Here is a 15,539-nt window from a genome sequence, read left to right on the forward strand (position 1 = left end):
ATTGCTTTGAACATGTTTTTGCAGGGAGATACCATCACTGAAAATCCTCAAAACCTAATCTGTCCCAACTTTATGTTAATACAGAGCATTAGTGCATAAACTGTAAGCGTGAGTCCTTCACAGGCACTGGCCATCAGGAACACACTCAAACAAACCAGGGACACCCATGGAGGGGGCACAAAGAGGGGAGACCTACGGAGGGGTGTCCCTTATGCTGTTGCTCTGTGTCCCTGAACAAGGCACACAAGGCACACAAGGCAGTTGAACCGTCCTCCGATCCAGCAGAGTAACAACAGACATAAGATCCAACAATAATCATAAAAGCTTTCAGATGCCTGCAGAAAGAAGAGCAATTGCCACTTCCAGCAATAGTCAAGCCACAGATGAAATGTCATCCTGGCTTCATGTCGTGGTTGCGGGGGGAGGTGAATTTTTCCAGGGGGAGGTAAGCAGGCCAATAAGTGATCAGCTTTTCTGCTGGCACCTGGATTGGTCACTCAGAGGTTTAAACACGCCTCTGAGGACACAACAAGTTAAAAGCAGGACTCCAAGGGGGTTCAGCCTCTTTTTAGATTCTGGTTTCAGCAGAGAGACGTCTCAGGCTTCCTTCCCTTGCCCAGCCACGAGGCTGGGTGGGAGAGGGGAAACACGTGGTCAGGCTCAGGTAAGCCGGAGCCCCGGGGAGGAGAAGAGAGTGGACAGAACTGGAACTGAGCCGCCCCATCCAGGATGGAGGGGTGGAAAACTGTAGAAGTGCCTTCTGTGTATGCTCACCTCTCTCCCCCCCCAAACTCCGGGAGAAGGTGCCCAGCCACGTGGGGGTTGCCGAGCCTGAGAGCGCTTGAGTCTGCACCCTGCCGGGAGCCAGAAACTGTTAACTCTTGCTTGGCAGAAAGAAACTTTTCTTAGACATTGATTCTCATGACTGGTGGTTTAGAAGAGAGAGAGAGAAGCAGCCTGAGACTGAGATGATAAAGCACGATTGAAAAGAACCTGATGGGCAAAGAATGAGAGGAGTAGCTTTCTGAGCTGGACTTTTCTTGCATAATGTCAGCCATAGACTGAACTTAAGTCTCTTTTAAACATAAGCTGCATTTTGAGTAGATACAGCTGCCCTTGCTTTTGCTACAGTGACTGGCACTTTAAGAGTGGAGCGAGCAGAGAAGAGAGGGGGAGGGTGAGGTGGTGCCCTCTGCCCTCAGGGGAGACCTGCTCTGAGAACCCCGGCCCCTGGGTAAAAAGGGGAGAGCTCGGCATGCAAGTATCCTTAAAAGAGCCTTGTATGCAGTTTTGGCCTATGAGACAGCGGTGAGAGCGCTGGACATAGGAAAAAGAGTGTCACCCTGGCAGACTTCTCCGGGTGGTGCCAGGGGTGACATGGAAACACGTAAGGGGTGGACCCGTGTTTTCTGAAGAACAGTCTGTGGTGCCAGAGAGACTCCTCTCTCCCTTGCTGAATTGAAGATTAATTTGTTTTTGAGTGGTGATTGTTTGATCTAAAACCCAAAGGTTTGGTCTGTGAAGAGTAATGTGTGAGGGAGTAGAAACTGGGAGAAGAAATGTTCTGAGAAGTTTTTATTTCTGTCTGTGTGTGTTTAAGAGGTTTTTTTGTCTCTGTTCTTATGTAATGTAATAAAGTTTTAGTGGTTTTTTTTGTTTTCAAGATTTAAGCCTGCTCTGCTCTGTTCCTGATCCCATCCCACAGTAGTTGTTAGAGAAAAAACATATATTCATGGGTGCATTAACATCTGGCCAGTGCCAACCCATGACACTTCAAGACTAAAAGAAGTACCACAGAAAGCGAAACAGATGGATGCTTATAAAAGAAGGGCAAGCATCAGTGTGCGAAGGACAGAGATACATTGTTTCCATGTTTCACTGCCTTGAAGTGCAGCTGCAGCATGATCCAGAATAAGAATTCTTGAGCTCTTTCAATTTATTTCAATAGATGACTCTCTAATATCAATTTTTAAAGCTCACTGCTCATAGTTATCAGATGCCATATTACAGCTGTTTATACACAGGTCATATGCATGGTTCTTTAAAGTGTCACTCAGTAGTTACACAACTTTGTTCTAAAAATTACCCAAAACAATTCTTAATCCATGAGGAAGAGTGTCTTCATCAATCAGTGCTAGAAATCACAGCTAGTAAATCCATGATGGCCTTCCTTCTTTATTCAATTTTTATTGTAACTAGGTTTGCAGCAATAATGAGATTATCACAGAAACCTGTGCAATTCTATTGCTTCAGAAGTGATTCAAAGAAGGTCAGCAATTCTCAGTGCTTGGTTAGGTCTGCCAACACTACTGACAAAAATGAAATTTATACCATTTATTCTTCAGGCATTGAAATATTGACAAATATTTCTAGGATTGGTGAAAAGGCATATCTGAATGAAGTGCAGGAAAGGTACCCACCAAAAGAGGGCTTGATGTCCTGTGCTTGCTGCAGAGAAAGATACCAAAGAAGGGCAACAAAATTTATAAAAGGACTAGAGCACAAATCTGATGTGGAGCAGCTGAGGCTGTTTAGTCTGGAGAAAAGAAGGCTCAGGTGGCACCTTAGCTCTCTCTACAACCACCTGGAACGACTTTGTAGCTAGGTGAGGTTGTCTCTCCTCCCAGGTAACAAGTAACAGGGCAAGAGGAAAAGGAAATTGTACCAGGTTTAGATTGGATATTAGGGAAAACGTCTTCACTGAAAGGGTGATGAAGCATTGGAACAGGTTGCTCAGTTAAGTGGTGGAATCACTATCCCTGGAAGTGTTCAAAAGACATGTGGATGTGGCACTTGTAGACCTGGTTTAGTGTTGAACACAGCGGTGCTGGGTTAAATAGTTGGACTTGATGATCTGAGAAGTCTTTCTCATCCTTAAGGATTCTGTGAGTCCATGAAATACGTGGGTATAATAAATAAGGATCTCTTGTGCATTGGAAAGCACCTGCACTGAACTCGCCTTACCTTACTGCTCTGTCCTATTCTGTAATGTTCTATTCCTGCAGCTTCTTTTTAGCACGTTATATTTAGGACATTTATGCTATATGTCACATTTAATGCAGATAACACTTTAACTTTCAGTACATAAAGTGACTCACTAACTCTAATTTCATTGACTGTAACAAACTCACTGAAATAACTAATTTTAATGTATGTAGTATTAGAATGGAAAGAATAAAACTGAATCTGTAAGAATACCACAAATAAAATTTGTTGCATAGTCACTTACTTTTTGAAGATTTTCTTTGATCTTTTCTTCCAATCCTTTTAGATGAAACAAAACCCGTTCAATTGCTGCTTCTTTTGTCACAATGCTAGGAAGAGAGAGTAAAAAAGGGACATTCTTACAAAAACATTAGAGAAAGAAATGCTATTTAAGCTAGATTAGATGTAAATACCACCAAAATGTTTATTTTCATATCATATTGCTTGACTCACTTGGGTAAATACCACTGTCTGTTACTACACATAAACTATTTCCCATTTACACCTGGGCCTGTCAGTTTGGATTTCTTGCCCCTACAGAGCAGCAGACTCCCTGGCTATAGGGTTCCTGTGCAGCCTCCTGAGAGGCTGAGCTGGTTTGCTCATTCTGCAGGAGGTTTAGCTGACCTGTGATACAGGTCACCTTCAGGACTAGATCATTTGTGCTCCAGAAAACATCACTCATCTCTAGCTCCAGAGAAAGCCTAGGCAGCTCACTCACACACAGGTCAAATGAATCCCAAACTGGAGAATTCAATGGGATTCAATTCTTCTGAAAATGTGCTTTGTTAAGCTTCATAAACTACATTTGTACACCAAGAACTTGTTAGCCTTGAAGAAGAACTAAGGGAATAGGGACTCCAGCCCAAGCAGTATGTTCTGTTTGTATATTTTTGTCAAAGAACTAGATCACTGATTTCACATTTTCATACGCTACTTGTCATTCTCTTTGCCACAGCTATAAAATAAACATTTCTTTCTGGTGTCCTCTCTTCTACAAACACTAGGCTGCAAATGTGTCTATTTGCAAAATTCTCTGTAATAAGTACCTCTGTTCCCAGCATTCACTCCTCATATGGCACAATAGAGGCAAGTATTACAATTATCACAAAGTCTTTTATTCTTTTAACAGTTCTTCTTCCTTCAGTTTTTAGTTTGGAGATTTGGGGTGCTTCTTTGTGGTTTGGGGTGTTTTTTCCTTCCCTATAGCCTTAAGCTATTTTAAAAGAAGATAATTGTTTTCCTGGTTAATTTGCTAAGTTTGGATCACTGAATCATGCAAATTGCAGGTTACTAAATTTGCATTCTCTGGTGTCAGTGTGCTCCAAGGTATTCTTCAGGTTTTCTGTTAAGTAGAAGGATATTGGTTACAGAGAAACTAGACCAGAGATACAGGGGTACGGTGGTCATGGCCACAGCAAAAGGACATCATAAGATTGTTGTTCCTAAGAAATGCTGAAACTGAGAACTTCAATGAAAATGCAAAATAACAAACTCCCTAGGAACAGTGACCTTTCTTCAGTGTATGGAAATAAAAAACAGGAATGGAAGTTAAATAAATATTACACACTTGATAAATCCTAAAGTGGAATGTGTCAGCTATTCACTTGTATGATTATCCACCTTTGATCAGTCAAGTGGTACAGAGAAAGTTACAGATCACCAAGGTGAAGACAAAGAAATGGAGAGAAGAGAGAGAGATAGAAAGATAAAAGCAGCAAGAAGAATACTTTTTTTCCCTTTTCCCCCTCCTGTTGCTGTAGAAATTACATATTCCATTTCAGTGAGGCACCTATTTCAGTAGAAGACTCTACAGACAAATGATTTATTTGCTTGGATATTTGCATATGCATAACAATAATTTTATCAGAAAGTGGTATAGGTTTTTTTCCTCAGCCCAGTAATACAGTTCCCATATTCCTTCACAAAATGGTTAGTTTAGGACCTTTCAGATGGTATTTGTTTCTGATATGATTCAGCTAAATCTAGGCTATTTCACTATGGAAAATGGTACTGTGTGCTCTGTAAAATGAAACAGAAAATCCCACATAAACCCTGTGAACTCATAGAGATGTCACTACAACTATAGGAGCATAATTTTCAGTTTACTCCACTTTTCATTTCTACACCTAGGCACTACTCCTTGCTCCCTAAGCGCTGATAATTGCCAGATATTGGGTGTTCCCAAGGTATTTCCTTTCCAGTTTCTGTCTCTTACATAAAAGTCATGAAGCTTACTTTTTCTCCTTTTAACCATTTACTCAAGAGACTAGAAATCAAGTAACATGGACTGGTTTGTAACTGCTTAAGATATTTCCCCCTTGGCTCTTATTTTTCTCTGCTTGATTTTAAGAGACCTTTAATTTATCCATCTCTTACTTTCAGAATAAAACACTTTGTGCTCTGCTCTCAGCTGCACCAAGGAAGACAGCAAACTGTAGGTCTTGAGATTCTGGCTAGAGACAACAAACCTCCACAAACACCAAGGAATCCTAAAAAATACAGTCAAATGTGATCTTGCAACTTCAGCATATGCTGATCAAAAGCTTGCTACTAACAGAAAAAACGTCAGGGTTTTTTGGTTTTAATAATTTTTCTTCCCAAGTTATAGCCTAATGGCATAAAATTGCTTGAATTTCATAAAATTTCATTGAATTGCTTTCTTACAGCTACGGTTTAAAAAGTGTATCTTTCTGAAATAGCCTCAAAACCTCAAAACAATCAGCTCAGGCTGTAAATTGTATCAGTTGTCTTTGTTATCTGCTTCATTCACATATTCTAAACGAGTGAAAAGTTAAAATAATTCAACCTACTGATATTCTAGTAAGGCTTCTGGTAAATCTGATTCAGGCCCTTCAGCTTGCTCTTCTGGTTTCTTCTTTTTCTTACTCTCTTCCATTTTTTAAATTTTTTTTTTTTTTTTTTTTAATACTTGTGCTAGAAGTGAAGGAAAAGAAAGCATAGAGGTGAATGATTTACAAAGTATTGTGCGTTCACGGTGTTTGTCATTTGTGACAAGCTTGGAACAGTTCTGAAATAAAAAAAACCCAAACCAAACAAACAAACAAACAAACCCCAAAACAAGTTGGGTTTTTGACAGCAATAATCCTGCCCAGGGGTAGCACTCAGGCCCATGTCCATATATATATATGTATATACATATACATATGTGTCTATATATACATATATATATGTAATCTGTACCTGAGTAGATACAGTGGTCTCTTTCACCAGTTACTTATCGAATCCTTTGCTGCGGGTTGTCTTTCACATTCTTGCAAATCAAACCAGCATTTGTTCCTTTTTCAATCCTTTGTTTCTTTATCAGGCGTTTTTTATCAAGTCCACTTGTTCACATGCCTTTCTTTCCCTCTCCTTCTGTTCTCCTAGCACCATGAATATCTCCCTTTCACCACAACTCTGATACCAGTTTTCATTGTCAGAGCTGGAACAAAAGCACTTTCTGAAGGGCTATGCATGTCAGCAGTATTCCCTGGGCAGGCTGTCCCAGCAACCAACCTCAGAATTCAACTGGCAATGAATAGTTCTGCAATGGAACTGGTGGCATATATTATACAAAATCAAAAATGTCACAAGAAAGGGCACTTATGAAGATTCCTCATTTTTAGCAGTCACATAATCAAATGTCCAAACCAAAATAGTTTCTATAATACAGAATGTTTTATTACTGACTGAGTAGAAATATTGTATATAACCTGTTTTCCTATTAATCTGCCTCTCTGAATTTAAATTCTGAATTTTACAATAATAGCTGGAATTGATAAAACCTTGTTCTGTGACTAAATACAGCAGCCTGGATACTTTTTCCTGTTAAAATGTGCACACGTAAACAGGAAAAAAAAACCAAGTAAAAAGCGACATAAACCAGCCTGTAAGATTGAGGGAATGAAGTGAAACCAACTATTGACAGATGCACTGTAATCCACACACTGTCCTGTGCCTTCTCACCACACTCACCATACCCTGAAGCAAGGCAGTGTCAGCTTTCTGTCCACAAAATAACTTTCTATCCTATTTCACATACAACCTTTGCAGTTTCCAATTCAGTACAATATCTTTTCATGAAACTTTCTAAAATCCTAAAGACATGGCTGTTGTAAGACCTGAGATTTAAACGAAACCCAAACAAGTGAATTAAGAAAAAAATCTCACGGGGGCAGGAAGTTAGGTACTTTGCTCCTCCCAGACTCCTTTGAAATTTCTAAACCAAATGCACAAGTGTAGGATACACTTGTTAAGTGTAAAAAAGAATCCATCACACTTTTTCAGTGCAGGATTAACTGGACTGCTATTGATTCCATTTCCACTTGAGCATTTTACTGATTTTCCTCAGAAACTGAAGATCACTGGAGCACTCCCTACGATTTTCTTTAATTTTTTTCTGTCCCTTTCACTAAATGAATAATCAAATTCCCTGCTTAAAACTGGATACAAACCAGAAAATTTTGAGCAGAAGTATTTTGAAAAGGCTTAGGGCCTTTTTTTTTTTAAACTATAAACCCAGATGAGCTCCAGTGATATATTTATGAAATTCTTCCCAAGTAGAGAGGAACAAGAAAGCCTTCAAGCTGTACAAGGTGAAAAAACATATACTACAATAAAGGATTTTGCAAACCATAGAAAATACACAAACATGAGAGAGAGAGGAACATATTTAAGGGGACTGAGGATTGAATGCACATTTTAAACCCACAAGAGAACATTTGCAGAAGAAAAGATCTTTATCTGTTTCTTCTCCCAAACAAAATTCTGAGGCTTTTGACTGTCCCCCTTTACCAGTACCAGCACAGTCTCAGCAATAACTACATTGCAGTAACTACAATAACTTAGAAGGAGCAGGCAGTTTCCTGACACTGCAACCCAACCACAGTGAATTCCCAGACACTCTTTACAGAGACCACCTGTACTGCATCTCCCCACTCTCATGAGCCCAATCACTATCATTAATGCCATCCAAACTAGCACTTGCACTCACATAATTACCCCCATATACCGAGCAGCTGCACTATCAGAAGCCTCCAGTCCCCAAAATTTATAGACTCACAGAATACACTGAGTTGGAAGGGACCTGCCAGGATCATCGAGTCCAACTTCTGGCCCTATGCAGGACACTCCAAGAATCACACCATGTGCCTGACAGCATTGTCCAAACACGCCTTGAACTCAGCTTCAGGCTGTCCCCTGGGGTTCTCTCACTGATTACTAGAGAGGAGATTGGTACCAGCCCCTCAAGAGGAAGCTGCAGACTGCAATGAGGGCTCCCCTCAGTCTCCTCAGGCTGAACAGACCTAGCACCCTCAGCCACTTCTCATATGGCTTGCCCTCAGGACCCTTCACCATCCTTGTGGCCCTCCTTCGGGCACTCTCCAATAGCTCAATGCCTTTGCTGTGGTGCCACCCCTGTGCAGTGCAGAGCAGAGGGGGGCAATCCCTCCCTTGCCCGCTGTGATGCTGTGCCTGGTGCACCCCAGAACACACTGGGCGCTCCTGGCTGCCAGGGAACTGCGGACACACGTTCAGCTTGCCATGGACCCAGAGCCCCGGTCCTTTTCCACCGGCTGCTGTCCATCCTGTCCACCCCAGTCTGTCCGTACACCCGGGGCTGCCTCGTCCCAGGTGCAGAATACAGAAAATCGATTACCTCAGTCACGCTACATCGTGCGGTCACACTGTAACCCCTTCCCAATCTCCAAAGCAGGCTAACAATTCCCTCTGCCCTCAGTCCGTCCCTGGCTAACACTTCCCCCATGTCCCTTACGCTACTCCCCCCAGCCCCCTTCACCACCAGACACTTCAGTGGACAAAGCTGGGCCACCCCTCACGGAGGCCAGCGCCTCGCTGCCCGCAGGGACCACATCGCGCTGGCGCTGTCACCCTGCGCCTCAGCCCCCCGCCAGCCCTCCCCGCCACCCCGGGGAGTTCCCTGAGGCGGCTGCCCCGGCCCTGCCTCAGCCCCCCGCCAGCCCTCCCCGCCACCCCTGCGAGTTCCCTGAGGCGGCTGCCCCGGCCCTGCCCCCGCCCCCGCCGCGTCCCCCTCAGGTGCCCGCGCCCGGCCCGCACCGCGCGCTGCGTCTGCCCCGGCCCGCCCCGGGCCCCGCCGCGCGCCCCGCCCGCCGTCGCCATCGCGACGGGGCCCGGAGCCATGGGGGCCGCCGGCGCCCTCTGCCCCGGGAAACGAGAAGTACGGGGGAAAATGGCTTGTGGGACGGCCTGGGTTTTGCCCAAACGCGGTGCCAGGCTGAAATCCTGGAGTTGGAGCTCTCTTCAAGAAAGAGAGCGTGTCGCAGCTCCATGCTGGGACAGCCGCACCGAACGTGAGCTGGGGCACCCACCACCGCAGAGCTGGAACAGCTCCCTCAGTGCGAGGCGCTGTGATGGAGCCTTGGCTGCCTCCTGCACTGCAGCAGCAACAGCCCTACTCTGTGGCCTGTGAGCCCTTTGCTCCACATCAGTGCAAAAGGCCATGCCCAGCGGTGGGGACAGTGCTCGAGAAGGTGGAAAGGAAGGCTGGAGTCTGATCCTGAACCACTTCTGCTTCTCTGCTCCTGGCCAGTGGACTGCAATAGATTTTGGATAGGCCCTGGTCATTTCCTTCCTTCATAGGATATCAGTGTCTGAGCCACATAATTCTGGGAGCCATACTCAACAACAGAAATAAATCATCAGTCACTAAAGTGCTCTTGTCCGCATTCTCGGGCAACAGAACCATAGAAAGGCTTGCTGGAAGGGGCCTTAAAGATCATCTGGTTTTAACCTCCTGCCGTGGGCAGAGATGTTATCACTAGTTCAGTTTGCTCAGGGCCCCACCCATCCTGGCCTTGAAAACTTTTAGAGATGGGGCATCCACGACGTCTCTCGGGTCTTCTCTTTTAGTTTGAAACCATTCATCCTTGTCCCGTAACTATCTGCCTGTGTAAAAAATGTCATTCTCCCTCTTTTTTATAAGCCCCCTCTAAGGACTGGAAGGCTACAATGAGATCTCCCCATAGCTGCCTTTTCTCCATGATGAACATTCACATTTACTTAATTTACTTAATTAACATTCACTTTGTTCATAATTTTTGGCCATCTCTGTGGGAATTTGTGTTTTCCTTTGACAAGTCCTGTTTGACATAGTACAGCAGTCTCCTTAATTAAGACATATTCATTAAAGTGAGGACAAAATGCCTTTAGTCCTAGAGGCAGAGATCTCTAGCCATGCTGCGTAAGAGAGTAATTTAAAGATGCCTTGGTCACTGGCAGCAGGACTTAAATCTGTTTTGTTTGGGAGTAAAAGAGAAGGAAAATGATCAGGCCCTAGTCATGCATATTTGATCTTTGAAGCCATTCCTTTCATGATCATTATTATCAAGCCAGTCTTTTTACCACAGAGAGCACCATATAGAGTAATATAAATGATCCACACTGTTTCTTTTTAAAGTTTGCACTTCTGGTATACTTTTTCTTGTAATGCTTTAAAATAAATTCTGAATAATTCTAAAATATTTTGAAGGCTTACTTTTTAAAGACTCTGCACTCCTTCATGTGTGAAGAAATGGACCTTTGATAGGCAGAGAGCTCCAGTGGTGGACTTGGGAGCAGCCAGGCAGGGCTCCAGCTCCTCCACTCACCATTATTTCTCTGCCTTCCTTTGTACATGTGGAGAACTTTTTATGGCATAATGTAACTGTGTGGAAGATTTTAAAGGAAACAAAAGAGTTACCTTGATGGCCAGGAATCAAATGAAGGATGAAAAGCAATAGATGATATGGTCAAAGCCACCTAGGAAATATCACTACAGCCATTAAATGAACAACATCAGAGTAAGCCGTGATTTGTGTTAGTCCATCAGAGAGCAGCTCAGTGTCAAAGGTAGTTTAGTAACAGGACGAAACTGGAAGAAGAAAAGCATTATCAGCCTGATTTTCTTCTCTGGAAGTTACTACAACTTAGTTAGTTAGTTGTCTCTTCAACTAACACCCGTCCTTTTGTAACCACACCAAGGCACTTGCTAATTTTTTCCTTACTGGAATAAGATGGGATGACTTCCATTTTACTTTGGGAAATCACTAGAGAGAGAGAGATGCTGAATGAGGGGATGAAGGAAGAAAGGTGATCCACTTTCTGAACCTGATGGCAGTACTACTATACAAAGGTATCTGCAGACTTGGTTGGTTTGGGTCTTTTTCCAGAAGATGCCATAACACTCTCTGTTACACTGCAATTAAAACCAAGCTTTTATGTTTGATTGTGTTGAGAACTTAACAATCCTATGACTGTGTCTGGGGAACACAAAGAGGAGGGTGGGTGGAGTATACCCTTCTATGACTAATTTTTGTTCTCTTGCTGCCACCTTGAGAGTGTTCAGGCTCAATTCACTTGAAAAAGAGCTATTCTGTGCTTACATGAAATGTGTAGTTTATTCAAGTCTACTGCACTGCTGCAGAGTAGCTGTGAGGACAGGCTGGATACTGGGTGCAGACTTTTTCCATCTGCAGTTACTGCGGAATGAGTCTGAGGGTCCTTCACATAGTCCATGTTCTGAAGGTCATTCAGGTATTTTCAGTTTCTTCTTTATGAAGATATCAACTGGCAACTGGTGTGAGCTGAGACAGTCCTGACACACATAATCCCACAGATTTCATCTGAATCCATGAAGAACACACCACTAAATAAAATTTAAGCAGGAGAGCTCACCTACATATTTTAACAGACACAACACATCACATTCACAGTTTCTCAGCAGTCACTTCTCAGTGCTGGAGACCTCTGCAGTTTAGCAGCAAGGAGCTGCTTTTTCCTAAGCTCGGGTCCAAAGTTCTTGATTAGAGGGGGAATTGCTTCGGGCAGTGGGTACACCAGACCCCTCAGTTCCAAGTCCATCCAGCAGGGGTCAAGCGCACCCACAGCTGCCCGCTGATAGAGCGTGTCTGGTCCTGAAACACTTGTTCTACTCATACCTTCCTTTTTCTTCAGGACTGCTGTGAGAGGGAGAAGAGGTGTTTTACACACGAGAAAAAGATGCTCCATCTATGAAGGGTGTCAAAAGGGCTTCGCATCACTTCTAATTAAATGATGTTTCTTGAGCTGTACTGAACAGCACTTTAGTGTGGGTTTGAATAGATACAGCTTAGTATGTTGCATTGGGATGAATAAACAGGGTATGTAGATGAGAGGTCTTTGAATGAAAATTACTGAGGAGAGCAAGCGACTTTTAATCTTTCACAAGGCCTCCAATTCACTCTGATCCTCGTGAGCTGAATGTAAGCCTTATTAAAGCCTTATTAAGCCAGAATTTTACTGCATAGTGTATGAAAAGTATGCTCTAGTCCCTTATTTTGTCATCAAAAAGGAAGAGCTGCGTATCAAATGCATGACTTTGAAAAGACAAGTAATTGACCAAAACTTTACACCAATGCTACGAACACTGATTTTTCTCTAAAAATTGTTTCACCACATCCAAGTTTGAGAACAAAGTGAAACATAAGAATTTATCGTTATCAGGACGCCAGGACTGATGGTATAGGATTTGGGGAGTAAATGGACTCAGGCTGGGAACACAGTGCGGATGTGATTTAAAGCAGAGCTGCTGCAAGCGAGAGCCGAGCCAGCGCTGCGGGCCGCAGACGTGCGCAGGTGACAGCAGGACCGCCCTCAGGGCACAGCGGCCCCGCTCCCGGGCACGCCAGAAACTGAAATCCTCCAGCTGCCCCAAACCAGCATGAAATCAATTAGATCAAGCACTGTGAGCAGAACGTGCGTAAGGGGAAAAGACCAGCACGCCAGCTCTCCCAGGCGAAGGTCGGTGCTTTCACCCTGCTCGCAGAGGCTTCAGAAATCGCCGTGGTGCCAGGCTGCTGAGGGGAAGGTCCTGCTGAAACACCCCGTGGAATGGCGGCATGTGTATTCTGTGCCACTAATTAAACAGAAAAGCACTTACAGCGGCTTCCTGAACAAATAGATGACTGAAACCTGTGTTATCGCGGCCCGTATCTTTACTCAAACAGGGGCGTATGTTCACACTTCTCGGGTTGCCTATCGCCAGGTGAAGTGAAATACTGATCACTGTCCCTCAAGGCAGCTCGTCAAGTCCAGCCGACGCTCCCTGCGTGGGCTTCGTGTGAAGCAGCCAGTGTCCGCAGTGGAGCCGCTCTCTGAGAGCAGTGCCCGCTGACAGCCGGCCCGAAGCTCCCCCGGCCCGCGGGCACTGCCACCGCCCCACCCGGTCCTGGGCCTGCCGGGCACACCCGGGGCGCCGCAGGTGACACGGGCGGGAGGGCGGGCGCGGGCGGGGGGCGCCGCCCCGCTCGGAGGGACGGGCGCCGGCATTGGCCCGGGGTGGCGGGACGGGCTCGGCCTCGCCCCGCGCCGCCGCCTCCCTGCCCTCAGACAAGCGGGGCGGAGGCGCGGGGCAGCGGCCGGAGCCGGGCAGCCGGCGCTGTCTCTGGCCGGAGGGAAGGAAGGAAGGGGCAGCCGCGGAGGGGACGGAAGGCGAGGTGAGGCTGACCTAGAGGAGACTCTGGGGGTGGGGGGTCCTGTTAATGGAGTGACTCGGAGTCAGAAAGGGGCGCAGACGCCACCGGCGCCCGCAGTGCTGGGCCAGCGTGAGAGCGAGCCCGCTGGCCGCGGAGGAGCCCTGGCTGCCAGCCTTGGCCAGCCGGGCTGCTCCGCAGGGTTTGGCGCGGCCGGCTGGCGGGGCCCGTCACAGGTGTCTCGCCGGCCCGGCCCCGGCTGTCGAGGCCGCAGGGAAGTGGCGCTGGCAGCGCCTTTCTCCAGGAGCGCTCCGGAGAGCCCCGCGCCCAGCGCCGGGACATGCCCGCTGCTGCTGCTGCCTCTGTCCGAGTAAGAGCTGGGTAACTGTCAGAGCCTCCCTGCACAGAGCTCCTGCTGTCTGCCCGAGTGGCAGAGCTCTCTTTATTCAAATAACGTGCTTACATCTCAGCTGAGAGATGGTAATGACCTGTGCGTAAACACTTTTAATCTCAAAACAGTGAATTATTCGAATCATCCACCCTGTCTCTGGAAAGACTTGGAGGATTGGACCTGGCCCTAAAGTTTAATGCAGCCAGTTGTGTCTTTCCTGTGTGAGCAGCAGAATCTGCTTAGGTGATTGCTAGGATGAAGGTCACTTAAATCTGGGGACAGATTGTTAAGTGACAAGAATTTTTGAATTTTTTTAGGAAGTGTAAGGGTAAGGGACTTAGAACATGTGGTGGTTCCCCACACTCATTCACAACATATGCTTAACAGGATGTTGTGAGAAGAAACTTGATTTTATTAGCTAGAAGAACTGATCAAAGTGTTGCAGCAAAACATTTGTGTGTTTACACACAGATTGAAGCTCTCAGTGATGGATTGTTTAAAAGACTAATGAATCAAAGCACTTTATTAAACTTGTATACAGCAACAATGCATCTTTCTAGTCATTTGTTCTTAATTACTGTGAGTCGTTATTATCTCTTTCCCAAACAGTTCTGAACAATCACATAAATAAGTGGTAGTAAACCTGGAGTATACAATACCCTGGAGCTGGTGCCCTGTATTTAGCACTGATGACTATGCTTCTTGATGGTTTGTTTCATTTGAGGGAGTCACAGTAAAGAGCTCCTTGGAAAGAGAAGCTAAGAATCAAAGTGAGAGTTTTTTGTGATTTTCATAAATTATCATTCTTTTCTAATTGTTAATGTATTGTTCATCTTGCTTCCTCCTGGAAGAAAAGGGGGTGATCTCAGATGATGTAGTTCATATTATTTGAGGGAATCAGCTTACTGTACTGTTGCTAGGCACCTTTCTTTTTTGTTTTGCAGGATTATTCTGATTCCATCAGACATATCTCCTCTTTGTTCTGCAATCTTATTTTAGTTTCATCTGACATCTTTCCTGACCACTCTACATTCTTTGTTCCTATCTTGCAGATTTTTACTATTTGCATATGCTTTCCTGTGCCCTGTTTGGGCAAGTATACTCCAAGTCTCTGTTCATTTGCAGTTGTGTTATTCATGTATACTGAGTTATCAAATACTACTAGTACTGCTGCTGTGTTACAAACTGTTTATACACTGCTACCCATTACCATACCTTAGTGTATTTATATCTATGTCTAAGGCAAGGAAATAATGAGCATCTTAGTCTGCTTCTACCTTATGTGTGTAGCTGTTCTCTGCTTTACTTGTAAGGCACGTTTTTGAATTTCTTGAAACTGTCATTGGACCTGTCTCTTGTTAAACCAATTTCGTTCCAGCGTTTCTTGCATGCCAAAATAATGTATTACTAGTTTACTGTTAGACTTTTTAAATCAGTGAAATAGGTCTTCGTGTTCTTGTTTCCCAATTCTGGCAAAAGCCAGAGTAAACCATGCTCCCTTGCCCCCAAAAATGGATGACAGAAAAGTGAATTTCTCCTTTCCCTTAAGAGCCAGTGCTTTAGAACACTGGATAGCACTCCAGGAGTGCTCTGTTTCTACTGGATAGAGACCATGTGCAGGTATTCTCTGGAGTAAACTCCTATTATTCTGCAGGAGATGCTTGCTGGATTCCCAAGTGGAAATACTGCTT

The 15,539-nt window shown here is 44.8% G+C and overlaps 2 protein-coding genes across 8 annotated transcripts in view; one reads left to right on the forward strand and one right to left on the reverse strand.

Annotated features, from left to right (window-relative positions):
• CCDC83 (coiled-coil domain containing 83) overlaps positions 1-9,163 on the reverse strand; it is a 30,958-nt gene extending 21,795 nt beyond the window's left edge. For 2 of the 3 annotated variants that reach the window (XR_010079972.1, XM_063394401.1), the window contains exons 1-3: positions 8,051-8,784; positions 5,799-5,922; positions 3,230-3,314 (exon numbers count right to left, since the gene is read on the reverse strand). Coding sequence is in view for 2 of the 3 variants with exons in the window: in XM_063394401.1 (XP_063250471.1) it covers positions 3,230-3,314; positions 5,799-5,884 (171 nt within the window). In the remaining variant the exon portion in view is untranslated. Of the gene's footprint in view, positions 1-3,229; positions 3,315-5,798; positions 5,923-8,050; positions 8,785-9,066 lie in introns of those variants that run through there. The other variant, XM_063394402.1, reaches the window with a different exon arrangement.
• Positions 9,164-13,314: 4,151 nt separating this feature from the next.
• SYTL2 (synaptotagmin like 2) overlaps positions 13,315-15,539 on the forward strand; it is a 53,411-nt gene continuing 51,186 nt past the window's right edge. The window contains exons 1-2 of one of the 5 annotated variants that reach the window (XM_063394404.1): positions 13,315-13,481; positions 14,458-14,618. The gene's annotated coding sequence lies outside the window, so the exon portion shown is untranslated. The remainder of the gene's footprint in view (positions 13,482-14,457; positions 14,619-15,539) is intronic. The other 4 variants (XM_063394403.1, XM_063394405.1, XM_063394406.1 and 1 more) reach the window with 4 other exon arrangements.

Source organism: Prinia subflava, chromosome 3 (genome assembly GCF_021018805.1).
Source record: "Prinia subflava isolate CZ2003 ecotype Zambia chromosome 3, Cam_Psub_1.2, whole genome shotgun sequence".
In the NCBI taxonomy this organism is placed as follows: Eukaryota; Metazoa; Chordata; class Aves; order Passeriformes; family Cisticolidae; genus Prinia; species Prinia subflava.